A 21858-nucleotide genomic window follows, 5' to 3' on the forward strand; every position below is an offset into this window, starting at 1 on the left:
ATTATTAGCAACTATCCTTAAGAGGCCTTGGTGACAGATGATCCTGAAAACTGGCAAATATCATACCAAAGACTAATGCAAAGATAAACAAATCTCACTATTTGGGTTAATATTTTAAAATTTTATTTTATGATACTTTGCAGTTTTAAAAATCAGCTATGAAGGATAATGTACAAAAATGGGACAGAAACATGAATGTGAAGTGTTTTGAGTTCCTTGAAAGAACTGTACTAGGAATCAAAGAATGGAAAAAAGCACTGAAAACTGTTTCCTGCCAATCACTTTTTATCAATAAAATAATTAACATTTACTTCTCTCTTTGCAATTTAAAGAGTACTTTTACATAAAATTTGTTCACTTGACCACCAACCCTGAAAATATCATTTCTACTTAGAAATAACATGTATATACTGATTGGGTAAAGCCAGAGGAAGAAAATAAAGGCAAGCTCAGAGAAAAAGGGCCAGATGTAATACTGTATAACAGTATTCCAATGACATTTTTCACTTACTGAGAAAAAATAAATAGTGCAAGTCTTTCTATTTCAACAGCCCTACTGCTTAGCATGTCTGTATAATGATAATAATAATGATAAAGAATATGGATAACTAGGTGGATCAGGTAGATAGAGGATTTACCATGAAGCTAGGGGATATTCTAGGATTTCTCTAAGTGTATAGAAGGGGAAACATTAACCTTGAAGCACACGCACACACACAAATTGTTTTTCAGGTGCTAAATCTAATTTGCTTACTTATTATAAGGCTAGATTGCATAACAACCTCAAATGATGCTATTTTAAAGAACTAAAACATTTAGGTGGATAAATAACTTTTCTTTTTTAGTCAATCATAAATCTTTAAGTCCGAGAAAATATCATCTATAAACTATGGTCAATTAATATGTTTTTTTTTCATTAGAGAACATGCAGTTAGATGAGTCAATCAAAATATTCTAGGATATTATAATCTTAAATACATGTATCTTCTGTGCAAGGACAATCATCAAGAATTTCCAGTTACTTGTTACTGGCTCTTACCCCTTCTTTTGGGTCTGTGTGGAGTCCTCCTCCTGCATGACCATGCCAACATGTCCTCTTTTCTATCAGTGGCCATACCTGGAGAGCCTAATTGAAGATGATACCAAGCAGTCCGTTAGCTATTACAGAATTTCAGATGTTTCAAAATTTGGCTTGAACAGTCTAATCTAATGAACGTTTCCAAAACAAATTCACAGGTATAGTATTTAGTCTGGCATAGTAAAGCAAAACACCTCCACAATTAACTTATAGCTAAATTTATGTTAAAAATATTAAGATACAACAAACTCATACTGAAGTCACTTTCTCTAAATAGCTTTTGAAACTCACGTTTAAAGGATTTAACCTGTTTTACACTTCTACTTGACTTATACTGGCTTTCCCAGTGTCATTCACTACTATAGTGCCGATAATCTCTTATTCCATTATTGGCAAGCAAGTATAATATGCAGTTAATTTATATCTCACTTGCTTTCCTTGTGTATACATTTCTTTTTTATAGTTAATACATTTAATTTTAAACAACTGATTCTTTTTCTTGTTGTACTTGCTCATATATACATTTAGAAACAAGGTATTTTTTAATATCCCACAGTCTGTCTTATGCCTATATTGTAGTCATTTGCATACACTGTTTTGCCTTTCTTATTACACGATAAATTTCTGAAGATCAGAGACAGTGTCTTTTATCTTTGTATCTCCCATGGAACATACCACAGTATCTTACACACGGGCAAGGTAAGTTTCAATACTTGTTGGATTAGATGATTTTTCAGTAGCTATAATAATCAATAATTAATGAACAAGGGCACAGTTCTTTACAAACACAAATGCGTATCAATATCATACATAGCATAGCAATATCAGCTCTGGGCCAAGCTATGAAAATGGAGTTACAAAAAGCAAAAACTGCCTTCTTGCTCTCACCAGTTGAGATAGAAAAAGTGATTGCCATAAACAGGATATTGATTTTTGGATCAATAATCTCAAAGCACTTTGTAAAAGGAAAACATCAAAAGGTAATTCTTGGTCTGACAATGTCTCTTTGTGCCATTTTTTCCTCTAAAAGATTGAGCAACAAGTTTTATCAAGGGGTCTGGTGAATACCACACAAGACAGTGAGGTCTTCAACAAAACAAAAGACTAAAATAGAAATAAACTTAGTGGTGTCATAGACAATAAGAAAACTAAGCACATTTTCCCCTTAACACTTTAATAATGGAAAATATAATTCATTTCTACAGCCTCTGCATAAATTAGAACAATGCTTTGTATCTTAATGGCAAATAATTACTAATCAGAAAGAAAAACAAAATACCCAAAATTTAGACTGTCTTCTAATTTTCTAGTCTTTTCTATCACGGAGATTTATGGGTCTCATTTTAAAGCACTGAGAATTTTTAAAGATGTCTTTCACTTATATTAGCAATGAAAAATAACCTCATCAACATGTAAACTCAGCACTACCTACCTCATGGGCTCTAATAAGCTTAGAATCCCTTGGTATTTCTACTATCTGAACATTGGTAACATTAAAAAACATAAAGCATTTCACATATCAGATATAAATTAACAGGATAAATTTAAGTGTCAACAAGTTGCTATTACATTTATAAAAGCTTTCTGAAAATATTACTTTAGTTGACACTGATTCAAGAGATTCAGATAGATTTTTCCAGGGGTAGAAAACATCAAGACTTCTCTCTGCATTTCCAGAAGCAGAAACATACCTTCTTATTCATCTTGTCAGCATTTAGAAAAACACAAAAAGGGAGATGTAAAGTATGTAGTATAAATTGGGAAATGCTCCAAGGGTTTACAGGTTTTTCCTAGCTATATGTAGACATGTTTGCTCAATCTTACCTTTGCAGCATCTAAGAACTGTCCTGAATTGCCTTTTCCCAATCTCTGCCATGTGATACTTTTTAATGACTCTGGAATCTGCTGACAAGGAAAAAAAGTAGGGGGAAGTTTCAGAGTGGACACTTAATATTCAAAGATTATTTCCTTTGTTCATAAACACACAGAAAATTAAAACCATAGCCATATTGGAGAGATGATTATGCTTTTAACGTATGCCTAAAAAGACAAAAAATAGGCCGGGCCTGGTGGCTCACGCCTATAATCCCGGCACTTTGGGAGGCCAAGGCGGGCGGATCACGAGGTCTGGAGATCGAGACCATCCTGGCCAACATGGTGAAACCCCGTCTCTACCAAAAATATAAAAATTAGTTGGGCGTGGTGGCGTACGCCTGTAGGAGGTTGAAGCAGGAGAATCGCTTCAACCCAGGAGGTGGAGGTTGCAGTGAGCCGAGATCACGCCACTGCACTCCAGCCTGGCAACAGAGCGAGACTCTGTCTCAAAAAAAAAAAAAAAAAAACCGACAAAAATAAAATTTGTGGTCCTGGTATGAAGTAAATTGTATTACCCATTATAAATGTCAAATTGTACTTTCTTTTCATCCCCTTTCTTTCTGGTTTCTGTCTCTTTTCTTTTTTTTTTTTTTTTTTTTTTTTTGGTCTTTGCTTCTTAAATCACCTAAAGTCTTCAACCCAATTTCTTTCTTAAATGGCTTTTATGCTCTTTTCAAATACTCCTCTTTTGTTATCTCTTTACTGTATTTTATTATGCTCCACATCTTGTTTCTGTGCCTTCTTTCGTCTTAATCGGAATGCTAAATTTATATACTGGTCACAAGATCAGTTTTGACAAACGATTCTATGTAACCAGATGATGGACTCTGTAAGCCAAAAGTAAAATGCTACTAAGTCCCCCAACCAACTGAATGGCCCCCCTCCTGGCCAAGGGGACCCCAAAGAAACCTGGAAGTCTAGTTCAGGCCATGATGCTGGTTTTGTGTGTGTGTGTGTGTGGGGGGGGGGGGGGGGGTCGGGGCAGAATTAGACATGCCTCAATATACCCTCTTCCCTTTGGAGTTCAGAAACAACTGACCAGCATTAACATTAAAACAGCGATCTTAAGAGTGATAAAGCAGAATTTGTGGCAATGACATGCCAAATTCCAACCTGACTGCTATAGTATCATATGACAGATTAACAGGCCCTGAAGGAAATCAAAGTATTTTATCCCAAAATATATTTCTTTGACATATTCTGAAATGGCCCTATGAATCTGTCTCTTGTGGGGGAAATTTGCATTCTGTAGAGAATCTCCTTCCCTTATTAAGTCTTTTCTGGAAAGTCTGACACCTTTTAAGGTCTGATAAGAGACATTCACCATCTTTATCTCTGAAGCTTGCGACCTGAAAGCTTCATCTACATGAGAAGAACCTTGGATTCCACAAGCCGCTGTTCAAACTCAAGCATTTCTTTAAGCTGAATTCAACTCTTCAGGCCGGGCTTAACTCTTTCAACCTATGACCTGGAAGTCGCACCACCCCAAGCCCCCCGCCCCCATTGTATAAACACAAGCTATAACCAAACCAACTTGGACACATGTTCTCAGGACCTCCTGAGGTTGTGTCATGTGCCATGGTCCTTAACCTTAGCAAAATAAACCTGTAAATTGAGACCTGTCTCAGATACTCTTTAGTTTGCAACTCCAATCAAAGTTTCCTTGAGGCCACTTTATCCTTGGTAACGTTTCAAAAGTGGAGCTGAAAGAAGGCAGAATAAAGAATCTCTCCATGTGAAATACCACACGGACATCTGCAAAATGGACACACACCTTTTTGAAATCTACCAACAATTTAGTGAGGAAAAAATCTGCTTCTCGGGTCAAGTGTCTCCCAAAGTATCAGAGGCATTTGAACCAGAGCAACTCCATCTTGAGTAGGGGCTTAGTAAAATAAGGCTGAGACGTGCTGGGCTACATTTCCAGGTGGTTAAGGCATTCTAAGTCACAGGATGAGCTACGAGGTCGGCACAAAATACAGGTCATAAAGACCTGGCTAGTAAAACAGGTTGTGTAGTAAAGAAGCTGGCTAAAACCCACCAAAACCAAGATAGCGACAAGAGTAATCTTGGGTCATCCTCACTAGTACACTCCCACCAGCACCATGACAGTTTACAAATACCATGGCGACATCAGGAAGTTACCCTATATGGTCTAAAAAGGGGAGGCAAGAATAATCCACCTTGATTATGTACTTGCTTAGCACATAATCAAGAAATAACCATAAAAATCTGCTCTGCCTACAGAATAGCCATTCTTTTATTCCTTTACTTTCGTAATAAACTTGCTTTCCCTTTTCTCTAAGGACTTGCCCTGAATTCTTTCTTGCATGAGATCCAAGAACCCTCTCTTGGGGTCTGGATCAGGACCCCTTTCCAGTAACATCTTTCTGGCAACCACATAAGAGACAATACTGAGGAAACCCTAGACCTAAAGGCTAACTTTGGGTAAGTGGTGAGGTCCAGTAGTATATTTCCGGAGACCACCAAAGGGACTATACTAAAGAAACCCCTGACCCAAAGGAAAATCACCTGCGCACACCAATTGACTGACTTTGGGTAGGTCGGGTGCATATATGCAGGTAAAGAATGGGATTGGTTAGAGGCCCAACTTAGGAGTGTTAGAGTTTCTCCTAAGACAGGGTTAAAGGCTCCTCTCAATAAAAAGCAAGGACGCTTGAATGACCTTGGGTTCGAGGCCCAACTTAGGAAGGTTAGGGTCCTTCCTAAGATTTAGGGGGTTAGAGGCCCCTTTCAGTAAAGTCCCTCTCAGCTGAGAACAGGTTTGGCACTATGGGATGTTAACTGCTACTCTATTTGGATTAATCTGTCTTGCACTTTTTGCTGATGGCTATGGATGACAGGATTAGGCATGTACAGGACCATGGGATATGGGGACTTTTTTCCTCCCCAAAACGGGAAACTTGAGAGCTGATGGGACTGCTGGAAAAAATCCCTTTGCTACTGGCAAGTGGCCACCTGAACTCTTCAGTGTCGCTGCAATGGGTGGGTCTTTCTCTGGCCTCCCTGAGCTCTTTGCCTTCCCCTCCCAATGGAGGCAATACTTTTCTCCCTTTCCTTTCCTTTCTCTCTCTGTGTGAACTGGTTGAATGAATGGTAAAAATCACTGTTTAGCTCCTCTGTAAAATTCTGATTAATTGGAAAAAGGATTTGTGAAGCTAGTCTTAAGCTGTAGTGAATCTGTTATACTTTGTGCTATGAATTTGTCTTTCTGTATCATTCTGTCCTAAAGAGGAGTACCTTAAGATAGAACATGGGCTTAGGATCCCATAAGCCTACTGTTCAAGACAGCCCAGCAAACTGGTCAGTCACGTCCTTGGGAGCTTGACCTTGTAACTACGTGGCAGTGTTTTCTTTTGGTCTCTGCCATCACAATGGCAGCCTGGGTGCAGGACTCAATTCCTGGCTTAGGGAATGACCACTTTCTGGTTTGTTAACTGTGTGCCTTTCTTGAATTTTTCCTTTCTCTGAGCACCTGTGAAGTTACTTTTGGTAAAGTTTAAAAGCCAGAAATATCAGCCGGCTAAAGTCTGATAATAAGAAATTTAAAAGGCCTTTTTTTTTTTTTTAAAGAGCACTGTGGTTAAAAGTCAGCTTAATTAAAAGCAGATATTCAAGTTCTAACAGCCTGGGACTCCTTAGGAAAAAAGAGGAAGTGCCACAGATCCCGTTTTGGAATAAACCTCTGTTTTACTCATGAAACTTCAGGAATCAAAAGTAGATAAGATTCCTCTCAAAATCTAAGGCTCTGTTCCATTTTGCATTCCATTATCTGATATTTTTTACTTTTGGCAGGGGGTGACAGAAATTAATTTGCATTACGAGAGAACTTTGGTGTGTAATAACTAAATAGGAAATATACTTTTGAGGACAGCTAATGGCAGTTATGGGGAAATACTCAGCTCTGCTCTGCAGGTTTGGATCAGAGAAGCATGCTCTTAGCCACCTAGGAAGTATGGAGATGTCCCCATCCCCCACTGAGAGATAACACTCCCATGGGGATGAGCTGATTCCCTTTTTGGGATCCAGGATCTGGTATAAAATGGGACCCTTAATTTCTGGAGATCTGTTTTGCCTTCCAGCTGTGCCTGCTTATTACACCCTAGAAACTTTAGGCTTTAAAGAGAAACTTAAAAACTGGCGAATGAAGAACCTTACAGCTACAGGATCTTCTGTCTGTGTATTTATATTTGTTGTGTGTATGATGCTTATATCTAAAAGAGCTTTGATTAATTGGTTTAATAATAACAAAAGTTTAGATCAAACATTTTGTCAGAAAAGTAAAAAGTGTAATGACTTAGTTCACATGACTTAAGTAATCTTTGGGAAATAGAAACAGTTTTACATGCAAGGTGTGCAAAGAAAGTGAAATGAGTTTTTGGTAAAAGATTACAAGAAAGCATGGAAATAAGGATTTTTCTGCCTAGATTAAAGGGTTAAAGGATTGTTTTAAGTTAGGATAAAGCTGAAAGTCTGAGCAAGTTGTGGAAGGTTTGTGAAAAATTAATCCTGTAAAAAAAATTATGTGTGTGACATACTGGCTAAAGTTAAAGGGGGTATTATTCGGTTTTTCCGTAAGTTGAACAGTGGAATAAAAGTACAACAGGTTTTTCTTAGAGCACTTATCTACTGTTTAACAAAAATTTTTGTAAAGGGTTATAAAAGGTTTATGAGAATCTTACCTTATGGTCAAACATTAAAATTGGGTAGATAACGTCTATAAGGTTTTGTTAGGAATTGGGTTTGACATCAATAATGCACAAATGCAATGGTGAAATTTGGCTCATTTAGTATAAAAATCATACAGGAAGCATTGGCAAATATGAAATGGTATTTGGCTTTCTTTGGGCTGTATTTATATAAATATGTTACTGATCTCTGTTCCAAAATTATGTAAAACTCCTATAATCCTGCTATAACTTCGTGTATGTTATTAATAGTTATAATTATTATGTACAATTGTATGCCACAGAAGTAACCAAAATTTCCTTGAATAGTGGCTGTCCTAAGACTTTTTAATATCCACAGACAATTGTCTTGTTCTGATCCTCTTCAAAAGGTGGTTTATAGTCAGCTATATGACTTTGACAGGTGTTCTTAAATGCAGGTGTCTGATAACTTTGCAGATTATGAAATTAGAATAGAGAAAAAAACTTTTAGGACTCTCATGGAAAGCTAAAATGTTTATGAATATCAAACAGAATAGGAGTGAACTGAATGTACTGAACTAATACAAGACTGAAGTAATCTTTTTTACTTTGCTTAAAATGCTGCTGATCCTTTGTTTTATTTTTCAGAGTCCAGAAAACTTTTAAGCTATTTACAGCTTGTAGCAATTGAGCAAAATATACTCCTGTAAACAAAATTTGGAGCATATATGTTTCTCTCTACCTGATTTTTCCAAAATTTGGAAACTACTTTTGAGTATTCTTAATTTATGGAAATATAGTAATTTGCATAAGTGCAATAAGAAACTGTTTTCTTGGCTGGGCATGGTGGCTCACGCCTGTAATCCCAGCACTTTGGGGGGTCAAGGTGGGTGGATCACTTGAGGTCAGGAGTTTGAGACCAGCCTGGCTAATGGTGAAACCCTGTCTCTACTAAAAATACAATAATTAGCCAGGTGTGGTGGTGGGTGCCTGTAATCCGAGCTACTTGGGAGGCTGAGGCAGGAGAATCACTTGAACCTGGGAGGTGGAGGTTGCCAAGATCATGCCACTGCACTCCAGCCTGGGCAACAGAGTGAGACTTCATCTCAAAAATAAATAAATAAATAAATAAAAATAAACTGTTTTATTTTGCAACAGGACACAATTGGAGAAACTGGTTATTTTACCAAGGCTTTGACTGGAATGGCATGCTTTCCTTTAAGGAATGTAACTTGACTTACAGAGTCAATAAAAGCCCCCTGGGAAAACTGGCCTCATACCTTGTCTACACAGTTCCTGTGCAGGGTTCCTAACCTATGGTAAGTAAAGAATGTCGCTTTCTGACAGGCCCAGGAGCCCCAGATTATCCTGGGACCTCAAGAGGAAAGGAATTTAAACAACTGATAGGCATTTGAGGGTACAAACCCATGACTGGGTTTGGCTTTAAAAAAGTCTTCTCTAAGATTCCTTATGAAGCAGAGTTCCATCAAAGCCAATTTAAAAAGCCTATGTAGGCTGGGCATGGTGGCTCACACCTGTAATCCCAGCACTTTGGGAGGCTGAGGTGGGCGGATCACTTGAGGTCAGGAGTTTGAGACCAGCCTGGCCAACACGACGAAACCCCGTCTCTAATAAAAATACAAAAATTAGCCAGGTATGGTGGCATGTGCCTGTAATCCCAGCTACTCTGGTGGCTGAGGCAGGAGAATCACTTTAACCCAGGAGGCGGAGGTTGCAATGAGCCAAGATCGTGCCACTGCACTGCAGCCTAGGCGACACAGCAAGACTCTGTCTCAAAAAAAACAAAAAAAGTCTATGTAAAAAAAAATAATTATTCTTGTTGGACATTATACAAATAATCAGGCCAAGCATAATAAAGCAAATCAGTCTTACCATGATTTATCTTTAGTAAAAATCGGAGACTGGAGAGAAAAAAAATTATGTTTCAAGAACTATGGTATACTTGTTGTTATATTCTAGTCACAACAGTTGTTTTAGAGTGTTTTCTGCAATTTAGACTGACTGCTTGTTCCTGTGAGCCAACCAGTGATCTCTGGCTGCTACTCAGAAGAAACAAGAGGGATGGGTAATACAAAAATCAAGATCAGTATTCTATTCTGGACACACTGGAATCAGCTAGCAACCCCACATCAACTTGGTTCCAAGAGTTGCACAGTTCCTTGAAAGCCTTCTAATTTAGTTTACTTGGGATAATTTTGCTTATTTTGCTTTACTGTTGTGGAATATATTGTTGTACTCTTTGTGCAGGAATGCAGAATAAGTTTACTCAATCTTAAATTAAACACTTATTAACCTTCCAGATATCGCCTTTTGTCAGAATGGCCCTCAACATACTGATGCTTTCTGACTGAGCTCCTCTCTACCCTGAATACAAGAGACCCTCACAGTTAGGCAGGAAGATCATCATCCCTATTCAGCCTGAAGAAATTGCATCAGATAGATCTTCATCCTTCTGCAACCCTTAGGATTAAGGGTTCTCTTATAAAAGGGAGGGGTGAAACGTCAGAGGCATTTGAACCAGAGCAACTCCATCTTAAGTAGGGGCTTGGTAAAATAAGGCAGAGACCTGCTGGGCTAAATTCCCAGACAGTTAAGGTATTCTAAGTCACAGGATAAGATAAGAAGTCAGCACAAGACATAGGTCATAAAGACATAGATGATAAAACAGGTTGCAGTAAAGAAGCCAGCTAAAATCCACCAAAACCAATATGGCGACAAGAGTAACCTCTGGTCACCCTCACTGCTACACACCCACCAGCGCCATGACAGTTTACAAATGCCATGGCAACATCAGGAAGTTACCCTATATGGTCTAAAAAGGGGAGGTGTGAATAATCCATCTCTTGTTTAGCATACAATCAAGAAATAACCATAAAAATGGGCGAGCAGCAGCTCATGCTGCTGCCCCGCCTATGGAATAGCCATTCTGCAATGCTGCAATGAACATGGGCATGCAGACATCTCTTTGATATGCTGATTTCATTTCCCTTGTGCCTATAAATAGAAGAGGAATTTCTGGATCATGTAATATTTCTATTTTTAATATTTTGAAGAATCTCTACACTTTTCCAAAATGGTTTTCTCAATGTAGAGTCCCACCAACAGTGTACAAGGGTTTCCTTTTCACCACATCCTCACCAATACTTATCTCTTATCTTTTTGGCAATAGCTATCCTAACAGATATGAAGTGATATTTCATTGTGATTTTGATTTGCATTTCCCTGGTCATTAGTGATGTTGACCACCTTTTCATACCTATTGACAATTTGTATGTCTTCTTTGAAAAGTGTCTATTCAAGTCCTTTGCCCATTTTAAAATTGGGGTGTGTGTGTGTGTGTGTGTGTGTGTGTAAGTTGTGTGAGTTCCTTCTGTATTTTGGATATTAACCCCTTATCAGATATGTGATTTGCAAATATTTTCTCCCATTCCATGGGTTGCTTTATAGTTTTGTTGACTGTTTCCTTTGCTGTACAAAAGCTTTTTAGTTTGATTTAGACCTACTTGTTTATTTTTGCTTCCACTGACTGGGCTTTTGGTGTCATATCCAAACAATCATTGCCAAGGGTAATGTCAAGGAGCCTTTCCCTATGTTTTCTTCTAGGAGTTTTGAGGGTTTAAGGCTTATGTGTAAGCCTCTTATCCATTTTGAGGGGTTTTTTTGTATGAATAAGATAATGGCCCAATTTCATTCTTTTGCATGTGGATATCCTGTTTTCCCAACATGATTTATTGAAAAGACTATCTTTTCCACATTTTGTACTTTTGGCACCCTTGTAGATTAGTTGAATGTATATGCATGGGTTTATTTCTGGGCTCTATATTCTGTTCCATTGGTCTATGTGTCTGTTTTTATGCCAGTACCATACTGTTTTGATTAATACAGCTTTGTAATTTGAAATTAGGAACTGTGATGCCTCCAACTTTGTTCCTCTCTCTCAAGATTGCTTTGGCTATTTGGGGTCGATTGTTCCATGTTAATGTTATGACTTTTTTCTATTGCTGTGAAAAATGCTGTTGAAATTTTTATAGGGATTGTGTTGGGTAGTGTGGAAATTTTTATAATATTAAAATATCTTTCCATAAATCCAAAGATATTAAAATCTTTCCATTTATTTGTGTCCTCTTCAATTTTTTTCATCAGTGCTTCATAGTTTTGAGTATACAGATCTTTCACCTCCTTGGTTAAATTTATTCCTAAGTATTTTATTCTTTTTGATGCTATGGTAAATGAGATTGTTTTCTTGAGTTCGCTTTTCCAGACAGTAAATATTTTAGGGTTTACAGGCATATCGTTTCGGTCACAACAATTCAACTCTGTCATTGTAGCATGAAAGCAACCACACATGATAAGCAAGTGAACAAGTGTGGCTGTGCTCCAATAAAGCTTTATGTATGAACAATGAAATTTGAATTTCATGTAATTGTCATCTATCACAAAATATTCTTCTTGATTGTTTTTCCAACCACTAAAAAATGTTTTCAAGTATTCTTAGCACAGGAGCCTTGCAAAAATAGGTGGCATGCTGGATTTGGCCCAAGAGCCATTGATTGCTGACCCCTTCTCTAAATAATTTCTAACATCCCTCAACCTCCAAGGATTTTGAGAATGACAGAGTAAAACAAAAGAAAGTACAACAACCAAAAAATCTCCACCAGCACCACCACAAAAAAGCAACACACAAACAAAAAATATGTACGGGATTCCCCTCTACCTCTAATAGTTTTTCCTTTATCTAGCAAATGTTCACATCTCTGGGTACGTAACACCAACAGCAAGGCCTATTTAAAAGACAGAAGAAAAGGTCCTGACAGAAGTTTTTTTATGTTTGTTTAAGCAACTTCTATGAAGTTTCATTGTTCCCATTCACATAGGTTCATTTATCATAACATTTTTGTCATCAAGAAACTTGCACACTGCTTCATAAGTTTTAGCTAAGTGATGTGAGATTCCAAGCTGCTTGCTAATAAGAGTAACAAAGAATTGCAAAGCATTTGCCAAAATCAGGGCAATTAAAACCAATGGCTGAATATTAAAAGTTAAGAAAAAACTCCAGAACCAACTCCTTTTAGATCATGAAATTTGGGGACGAATGTACAAAGAGAAATTTCTTTATCATATTAAGAGTGAATATACCAAGGACACATTTTTAGACACAATAATTTCATTGAGCTGGCTTATTAGAACCCAAGATCTTTAGAAAATTGGTACGAATCTCTGAGTACTTCTAATATTCCTAACCCTATTGTGTTTGTGGACAGAATGAAGAAATTATCACACATTCCACACAACAGCTGGAATGATGAGATAATGTAATAAAAGAAATTGAGAAAGTAGAATTGGAATATTTTCTGCTTCTTTACAGTTTCAACTTTCAGTAGTTTAATACCGAAATTGCTTGCTCTTATATTTACTAATGGGGACTTGGAAGAGAACCCTCAAGCACATTTCTTAACTTTCGATTCCATAGCTGGACAATTTCATTATGTTTTTCTATAATGCTCCTTTACGTTTGTTACTTTTTATGCATGTGTCAGATTGCCACTGGTGATTAAATTACCTCAAAAATTATTCGAAACTCATATAAGATAGCATTTTCATTTACTTGGACCATTCTGTATGGCTCAATATGCAGGTCATATCCCAAACCCCCTGGTTTTCTTTATAAGCATTCCAGCAAAGTCTGATACAGGCCGTCCATAAGTAGGATATATCAGACATAATCTGCTTATAACAGAAAGTGTAGGCTAAGAGAACATTGATATAACACAAACCCAACTCTAGGGCTGACAAATGATATCTAATGAATTCCTGCTTAACAAACTAGATAGAAAAGGTACTTTGAAAAAGGTATTTGGCTTTGTAAATTTTAAATTCCTTTTGGCCTATCTATATCTAGTCTCTTTCTAGCATGCTGAAAGCTAATTTCTACTTCAGAGGTAGGGAAACAGGTATTTGGGACAATTTCTGATAGCAATCTACTGCTCCCCTCAGCATGGATGTCTTCTCTTTATCTCCTTGCTACTCCATTTTTGTGTCTCCCTTTTCAGGTGTTCACTGATTTCTTTTTGTTCTGCCTGTTTTTAAATTCTTAGTTTAATACTGCTACGGGCACTCAAGCCTGAGGTTTCTAATTCCTATTCCATTATCTCCCCGTGGTCTTACTAAACAGAGGCATGATACAGAATCCAACTGTGTATTTCTGATAACGCTGCTTTTGCCTAAACCAATTGAATTAGCTCCTCAAATGAAAAAAAGGGACTTTTTCAAAAAATATGGTAAAGCCACTCTACCCAATCCCCCCCAAAAAAGATACACACACAAAAAATGCCTTAATTTTGCTCCCTCTCATTTTTCTTCAGGTCTACATGAGCCCTGAAAACCTGTCAGTTTTTTTTCTAAAAGTACCCACTTTTCTTTTCAACTACACTTAAAAAATTCCATGAGGTGACTAAAATTCATACACTAGCTAGAATACTTGTTTTCACAAAATGCCAGAAAGAAAACTGACAGCTCTGCTAGAAGCATTTTAAGAGCTAACTTTTTTTTAAAGCTGGCTGGCTTGAAAAGAAGCACCTAGATCCTTCAACTCAGTCTAGAACATTTCAAGAGTAAATAAACTTTAAATTATCCCACCAAACTTTTCAAAATGCACTCACTGCTGCCATACAAAAAGGATTGTATCTTCCATGTTGTACACAACGAAATTTTAAATACAAGATCCTTATGCTATAGTTTACACTCTAAAACTCACAGATGCAGGCATAAGTTTTGGCTGCTTGAAATAAGTAAGTTCTTTGAAACCAATGAGAACAATGACACAACATACCAGAATCGCTGTGACACAGCTAAAGCAGTGTTTAGAGTGAAATTTATAGCACTAAATGCCCACACGAGAAAGCGGGAAAGATCTAAAATCAACACCCTAATATGACAATTAAAAGAACTAAAGAAGCAAGAGCAAACAAATTCAAAAGCTAGCAGAAGACAAGAAATAATTAAGATCAGAGCAGAACTGAAGGAGATAGAGACAGGAAAAATGCTTCAAAAAAAAATCAATGAATCCAGGAGCTGGATTTTTAAAAGATTAACAAAATAGATAGATGACTAGCCACACTAATAAAGAAGAAAAGAGAGAAGAATTAAATAGACACAATAAAAAATGATAAAGTGGATATCACCACTGATTCCACAGAAATACAAACTACCATCAGAGAATACTATAAACAACTCTATGCAAATAAACTAGAAAATCTAGAAGAAATGGATAAAATCCTGGACACATGCACCCTCCCAAGACTAAACCAGGAAGAAGTTGAATCCCTGAATAGACCAATAACAAGTTCTGAAATTGAGGCAGGAATTAATAGCCTACCAACCAAAAAAAGTCCAGGACCAGATGGATTCACAGCTGAATTCTACCCGAGGTACAAAGAGGAACTGGTACCACTGCTTCTAAAACTATTCCAAACAATGGAAAAAAAAAGGGACTCCTCTCTAACTCATCTTATGTGGTTGGCAATATCCTGATAACAAAACCTGGCAGAGACACAACAAAAAAAGAAAATTTCAGGCCAATATCCCTGATGAACAAGGATGTGAAAATCCTCCATAAAATACTGGCAAACTGAATCCAGCAGCACATTAAAAAACTTATCCACCACAATCAAGTTGGCTTCATCCCTGGGATGCAAGGCTGGTTCAATATACGCAAATCAGTAAATGTAATCCATCACATAAACAGAACCAATGAAAAAAACCACATGATTATCTCAACAGATGCAGAAAACACCTTTGATAAAATTCAACACCCCTTCATGCCAAAAACTCTCAATAAACTAGGTATTGATGGAACGCATCTCAAAATAATAAGAGATATTTATGACAAACCCACAGCCAATATCATACTAAATGGGCAAAAACTGGAAGCATTCCCTTTGAAAACTGGCACAATACATGGATGCCCTCTTTCACCACTCCTATTCAACATAGTATTGCAAGTTCTGGCCAGGGCAATCAGGCAAGAGAAAGAAACAAAGGTTATTCAAATAGGAAGAGAGGTAGTCAAATTGTCTCTGTTTGCAAATGACATGACTGTATCTTTAGAAAACCCCACGGTCTCAGCCCAAAAACTCCTTAAGCTGATAAGCAACTTCAGCAAAGTCACAGGATACAAAATGGAAGTGCAAAAATCACAACCATTCCTGTGCAATCATTCAATGTGAAAAATCACAAGCATTCTTATACACCAATAACAGACGAACAGAGAGCTAAATCATGAGTGAACTCCCATTCACAATTGCTACAAAGGGAATAAAATACCTAGGAATACAACTTACAACGGATGTGAAGGACCTCTTCAAGAAGAACTACAAACCACTGCTCAAGGAAATAAGAGAGGACACAAACAAATGGAGAAATATTCCATGCTCATGGATAGGAAGAATCAATATCGTGAAAATGGCTATACTGCCCAAAGTAATTGATAGATTCAATGCTATTCCCATCAAGTTACCACTGACTTTCTTCACAGAATTCAAAAGAACTACTTTAAATTTCATATGGAACCAAAAAAGAGCCCGTATAGACAAGAGAATCCTAAAGAAAAAGAACAAAGTTGGAGGCATCACACCACCTGACTTCAAACTATACTACAAGGCTATGGTAACCAAAACAGCATGGTATTGGTACCAAAACAGATATATAGACCAATGGAACAGAACAGGGGCCTCAGAAGTAACACCACACATCTACAACCATCTGATCTTTGACAAACCTGACAAAAACAAGCAATAGGGAAAGGATTCCCTATTTAATAAATGGTGTTGGAAAAACTGGCTAGCCATAAGCAGAAAACTGAAACTGGACCACCTCCTTACACCTTATACAAAAATTAACTCAAGATGGATTAAAGACTTAAACATAAGACCTAAAACCATGAAAACCCTACAAGAAAACCTAGGCAATACCATTCAGGACATAGGCATGGGCAAAGACTTCATGACTAAAACACCAAAAGCAATGGCAACAAAAGCCAAAATTGACAAATGGGATCTAATTATACTAAAGAGCTTCTACACTGCAAAATAAACTATCATCAGAGTGAACAGGCAACCTACAGAACAGAAGAAAATTTTTGCAATCTATCCATCTGACAAAGGGCTAATATCCAGAATCTACAAGGAACTTAATCAAATTTACAAGAAAAAAACCAAACAACCCCATCAAAAAGTGGGCGAAGGATATGAAAAGACACTTTTAAAACGAAGACATTTATGCAGCCAATAAACATCTGAAAAAAAGCTCATCATCACTGCTCATTAGAGAAATGCAAATCAAAACCACAATGAGATACCATCCCACGCCAGTTAGAATGGCGATCATTAAAAAGTCAGGAAAGAACAGATGCTGGAGAGGATGTAGAGAAACTGGAATGCTTTTACACTGTTGGTGGGAGTGTAAATTAGTTCAACCATTGTGGAAGATAGTGTGGCAATTCCTCAAGGATCTAGAACTAGAAATACCATTTAACCCAGTAATCCCATTACTGAGTATATACCCAAAGGATTATAAATCATGCTACTATAAAGACACATGCACACGTATGTTTATTGCAGCACTATTCACAATAGCAAAGACTTGGAACCAACCAAAATGCCCACCAATGATACACTGGATAAACAAAACGTAGCACATACACACCATGGAATACTATGCAGCCACAAAAAAGGATGAATTAATGTCCTTTGCAGGGACATGGATGAAGCTGGAAACCATCATTCTCAGCAAACTAACACAGGAACAGAAAACCAAGCACCGCATGTTCTCACCCCTAAGTGGGAGTTGAACAATGAGAACATACGGGCACGGGGAGGGGAACATCTCACACCGGGGCCCATTTGGGGTTGGGGAGCAAGGGAAGAGATAGCATTAGGAGAAATATCTAATGTAGATGACGGGTTGATGGATGCAGCAAACCACCATGGCACATGTATACCTATGTAACAAACCTGCACGTTCTGCACGTGTATCCCAGAACTTAAAGTATAATAAATATATATAATATATATATATATATATATTTTGACTACCTTCCCACCATCATCCACCCACAAGGAAACCCTTTCACTATTAGTTTACCCCTAAAGATGCTTAGTCCAGAACAGTATAGAGGGTTCGCTGAAGGCCAGGGTAGTTAGTATTTTACCACTTTTCATATTTTTGTTTTGATTTTGGCTTGCTAAGGTATTTTTACATTATACAACAATGCAAATTAGTAACAGCTATCACATAATCATTTTTAGTAATGAACAACAGTGGCTACCACTCACTGAGCACTTATTATTTGGGTATTCTAATGCCCAATACTACATTATCTCATTTCATTCTCACTGCAACCCTACAAGGTAGCTAATACTATTATTATTTTCCCATTTTACAGATTAGAAACTGAGGCTTAGAGAGGCTTATTTGTTCAAGTTCATACAGCCTGTAAGTGGTGGAATGGAGATAACCCATTCCTAACACTACAGTACTAACAATATTAGCAATGTCGCTGAATCTAGGGAATTTACTAATTGTCATATTACTGACTGATAACCTTGAAATGTCTAGGTTAACTTTTCTGTTGCTATTAAGGCATACAGGATTTTGTTTGTTTTTTGGTCCAAGAATCAATGTAATTCTGATTTTAAAAATACAGGAGTGATATCACCAAAAATGACAAGAGTATGGGGCTATAAAAATTCATCCCTCCACTAAGGCAACAATTTAGCTAGCAAAAACTGTCAGATCTCAATCAACTTTTCCAGAACTCTGGAATCTAATGAAAAACTAACAACAACCAGGGGAGTGTATAATGAAAAAAGAAGTTGCTAAATAAGTATCAGAAGACAGTGTTATGACATTTGTGCTCACTCACATACCATCCTTCCATCCCCCAATGGGGATGGCAGCTTGCATTCTTGGTATAGCTTGCTGGTACCAGAGAAGGAAATATGGACTTGTTTTTGAAGAATTACGGTTATACTTTTTGACTTGTCTGGCAGCTCCCTGAAGGACTGGCTCAGGGGCTTATCTTGTACCTATCAGAACACTCTTGGGGCTGAAGTGGCTTTCCATAGGGTCCTCTGTTGAAAGCATATAAAGGCATATGCCTGGGTCAAGGGATAACAGATGGGCAAGCAACAAAAAGAGTTAAACTTAGCCTAGGAAGAAAGACCCTGGGAAAAGAGATACAAGGGAGAATCAGTACCTTGAAAAGAGAATCGAAATATTAGGTATGAAAAGTAATAATATAAATAAAGCAACACAAAAGTGTACATATTAACAACTATTTACTGAAGCAAAGGAAAAGAAAAAATCAAAATGGAGATAAAAATATTTACAAAAATAAAGAGATTCATTGTACAAAAATTAAAGATAAAATATTTCATACTGAAAGAGTCCATAGAGTGCCAAGAGAATAAGAAAAAACTACTTCCTGGACATATTGACAGTAAAATTTAAAAACATGTAAGTAAAATAATATATTCTAAATGAATCTAAAAAAAAAAACAAATAACTAAGAGTCACATAGACAAATGGGGACATAGAAAAAATAGAAAAGTTATTTTAAAAATTACAAATAACATGAAGTAAAAAGAAATCAGATGGACATCAGACTTCTTAAGAGTAATACTAGATGCAAAAAGAAAATGGAGTAGGATTTTCAAAGCACTGAAAGGAAAGAGTGTTGAGCCTAGAGTTTTATATCCAACTTAATTGTGTTTCAAACATGATGGCATTCTTGGCACAGGTTTACATGGGTCTGTTCGGTTTGTAAAAAAATCATCAAGCTGTATACTTATATGTGCATTTCCTGCATATATACTTTAATAAACGGTTTAAAAAGCATATGATGGGGGAGATAGCAGGGCAGTGGACGTATATATAATTTTTTTAACTTCCCAAATTCTCACACTAACAACAGAATAACCAACAACAGAACCTGTGAACAACATTTACAACAAAATTAGGCTGAAACAAATCCCCTTCAATCTCAAAGTGCAAACACATAGAAAGACTACACACAGACCGCCATTTTTGCTGCTGCTACAGCTCCCACCCCAATGCCCTCAAGCTCAGGAGAGAGCAAAGAGCTTAAGGACTATTATGAACCTCCAGCATAGCATAGCTGCCTTATGTAAAAGTGGCCAGTCTGTTCTCCACAGTAGGTCCCTGCCTCTACTACTCCTCACTGGGTAGGGCCCTCTGACCTGGGCCCACAGCACAACCACCCTGACACCACCTGAGCAGCTCTGCATCTCTCTGAGGAAGAAATCCCAGAGTCAACCCATATCCCTTCTGCCATTACAGCTACAGCAGTACCACCCTTACTGCTTTTGAGCTGGAGAAGGAAAAAAGAGCCTGGTCACTTCACTGATACCTCCGTGACACTGCAGCCACCATACAGAGGAGCCCAATTTCTCTTCCCTGTGAGTCCCCACCCCTCCTCTTCACCAGGCAGGGCCCCAGGCTTGGGGCTGCAGCATAGCTTCCCCACACTTGGCTGAACATTCCCATTGTTAGTGGCTCTGTGTTTCTCTGGGGTGGAGTTTATCAGTGGCCACTGACAGCCCCTCAGCCTCTGCCACTACTACAGTACTACCGGCCTTGCTGCCCTTGGACTGGGGAAGGAACAAAGATCCTGAGTGCTTCACTCACACGTCCAGCATGCCACAGCTCTCCTACGAAGAAGAGGCCACAATGACTTCTCTGTGAGCCTCTGACCTCCTCTGCCCAGCACCAGGCAGGGAACTCTGGCTTGGGCCCGCAACACAGCCACTCCACATTAGGCTGATCATTCTGACTGACAGCAGCTCCGCATTTGCCTGGAGCAGAGCCCCAAGGAACAAGCGAAAGGCCCTCTGCCACTGTCACTGCCAAGGTCACCAACCCTGTTAACTCCAGCTGAAGAGGGAACAAAAAGCCTGAGCTCACCCCAGACTTGTGGAGCACAGCTCAGGAGTGCCAAACCAAGATCTACAGCCAGCACTCCAGTGGGAGAGGAGCCCACACTCTCAAAGCACTGAGAGGGAGCATGGCTGTAAATGCAAGGAAATACAGAGGAACTGCACAGCTGAGCAAAAGCCTACCTACCAGCCATTATACTTTAAGTATCATCTGGATTAAAGTCCAAACTTCAACACCAAAAATACCTTGCTAAAATACTCTGCTATGAAACCAAGAACAAGAATTCAGCCACGAATAAAGACCCTGCGGCAAGCCTCAGCCCTTTGAAAACGTCCAGAAACAAAGTCAACTGACTATACTCAAATTACACCACAGTTAAAGGAACATCAGCCCACACAGATGAGAAAGAACCAGCACAACAACTTTGGCAACTCTAAAGGCCAGAGTTATCTCCTTACCTCCTAACTACCACACTAGCTCCCTAGCAATGGTTCTTAACCAGGAGGAAATAGCTGAAATTACAGACATAGACTTCAGAATTGGGACCACGATGAAGATCACCTAGATTCAGGAAAACGTTGAAACCCATTCTGAGGAATCCCAGGTATACAATAAAATGATTTAAGAGATGAAAGACAAAATAGCCATGTTAAGAAAGAACCAAAATGAGCTAAATAGCTGAAAAATTCTCTACAAGATTTCGAAACACAAGGGGGAGTATTAACAGCAGAATGAATCAAGCTGAGGAAAGAATCTCAAAGCTCAAAAACAGGTTCTTCAAATTAACTCAGTTACACAAAAATAAGAAATAATTTTTTCATGAACAAAATCTGGGAGAAATATGGTATTAAGTAAAGAGACCAAATCTACGACTAATTGACATCCCTGAAAGACAGGGAGAGAAAGCAACTTAGAAAATATATTTGAGGATACTGTATGCAAAAATTTCCCCAACCTCACGAGAGGCTGACATACAAATTCAGGAAATTCTGCGAGAATTCCTGTCAGTGTGAGATACAGTACAAAACAACCATCCTCAAGACACATAGTCATCAGATCCTCCAAGGTCGAAATGAAATAAAACATATTAAAGCAGCTAGAGAGACGGGGCAGGTCATCTACAAAGGGAACTCCATTAGGCTAACAGTGGACGTTTCAGCAGAAACCCTAAAAGCCAGAAGAGACTGTAGAACTATATTCAGCATCTTTAAAGAAAAGAAATTCTAGCCAATAATTTAATATCCAGCCAAACTAAGCTTC

General features: G+C 38.0%; 1 protein-coding gene across 3 annotated transcripts in view; it reads right to left on the reverse strand.

Annotated features, from left to right (window-relative positions):
* ABCB7 (ATP binding cassette subfamily B member 7) overlaps nt 1–21858 on the reverse strand; it is a 103457-nt gene that overhangs the window by 58482 nt on the left and 23117 nt on the right. For 2 of the 3 annotated variants that reach the window (XM_004064412.5, XM_055376763.2), the window contains exons 2-3: nt 2903–2983; nt 1040–1126 (exon numbers count right to left, since the gene is read on the reverse strand). In XM_004064412.5, the coding sequence (XP_004064460.4) occupies nt 1040–1126; nt 2903–2983 (168 nt within the window). The remainder of the gene's footprint in view (nt 1–1039; nt 1127–2902; nt 2984–21858) is intronic. The other variant, XM_019019707.4, reaches the window with a different exon arrangement.

Source organism: Gorilla gorilla, chromosome X (genome assembly GCF_029281585.2).
Source record: "Gorilla gorilla gorilla isolate KB3781 chromosome X, NHGRI_mGorGor1-v2.1_pri, whole genome shotgun sequence".
In the NCBI taxonomy this organism is placed as follows: domain Eukaryota; kingdom Metazoa; phylum Chordata; class Mammalia; order Primates; family Hominidae; genus Gorilla; species Gorilla gorilla.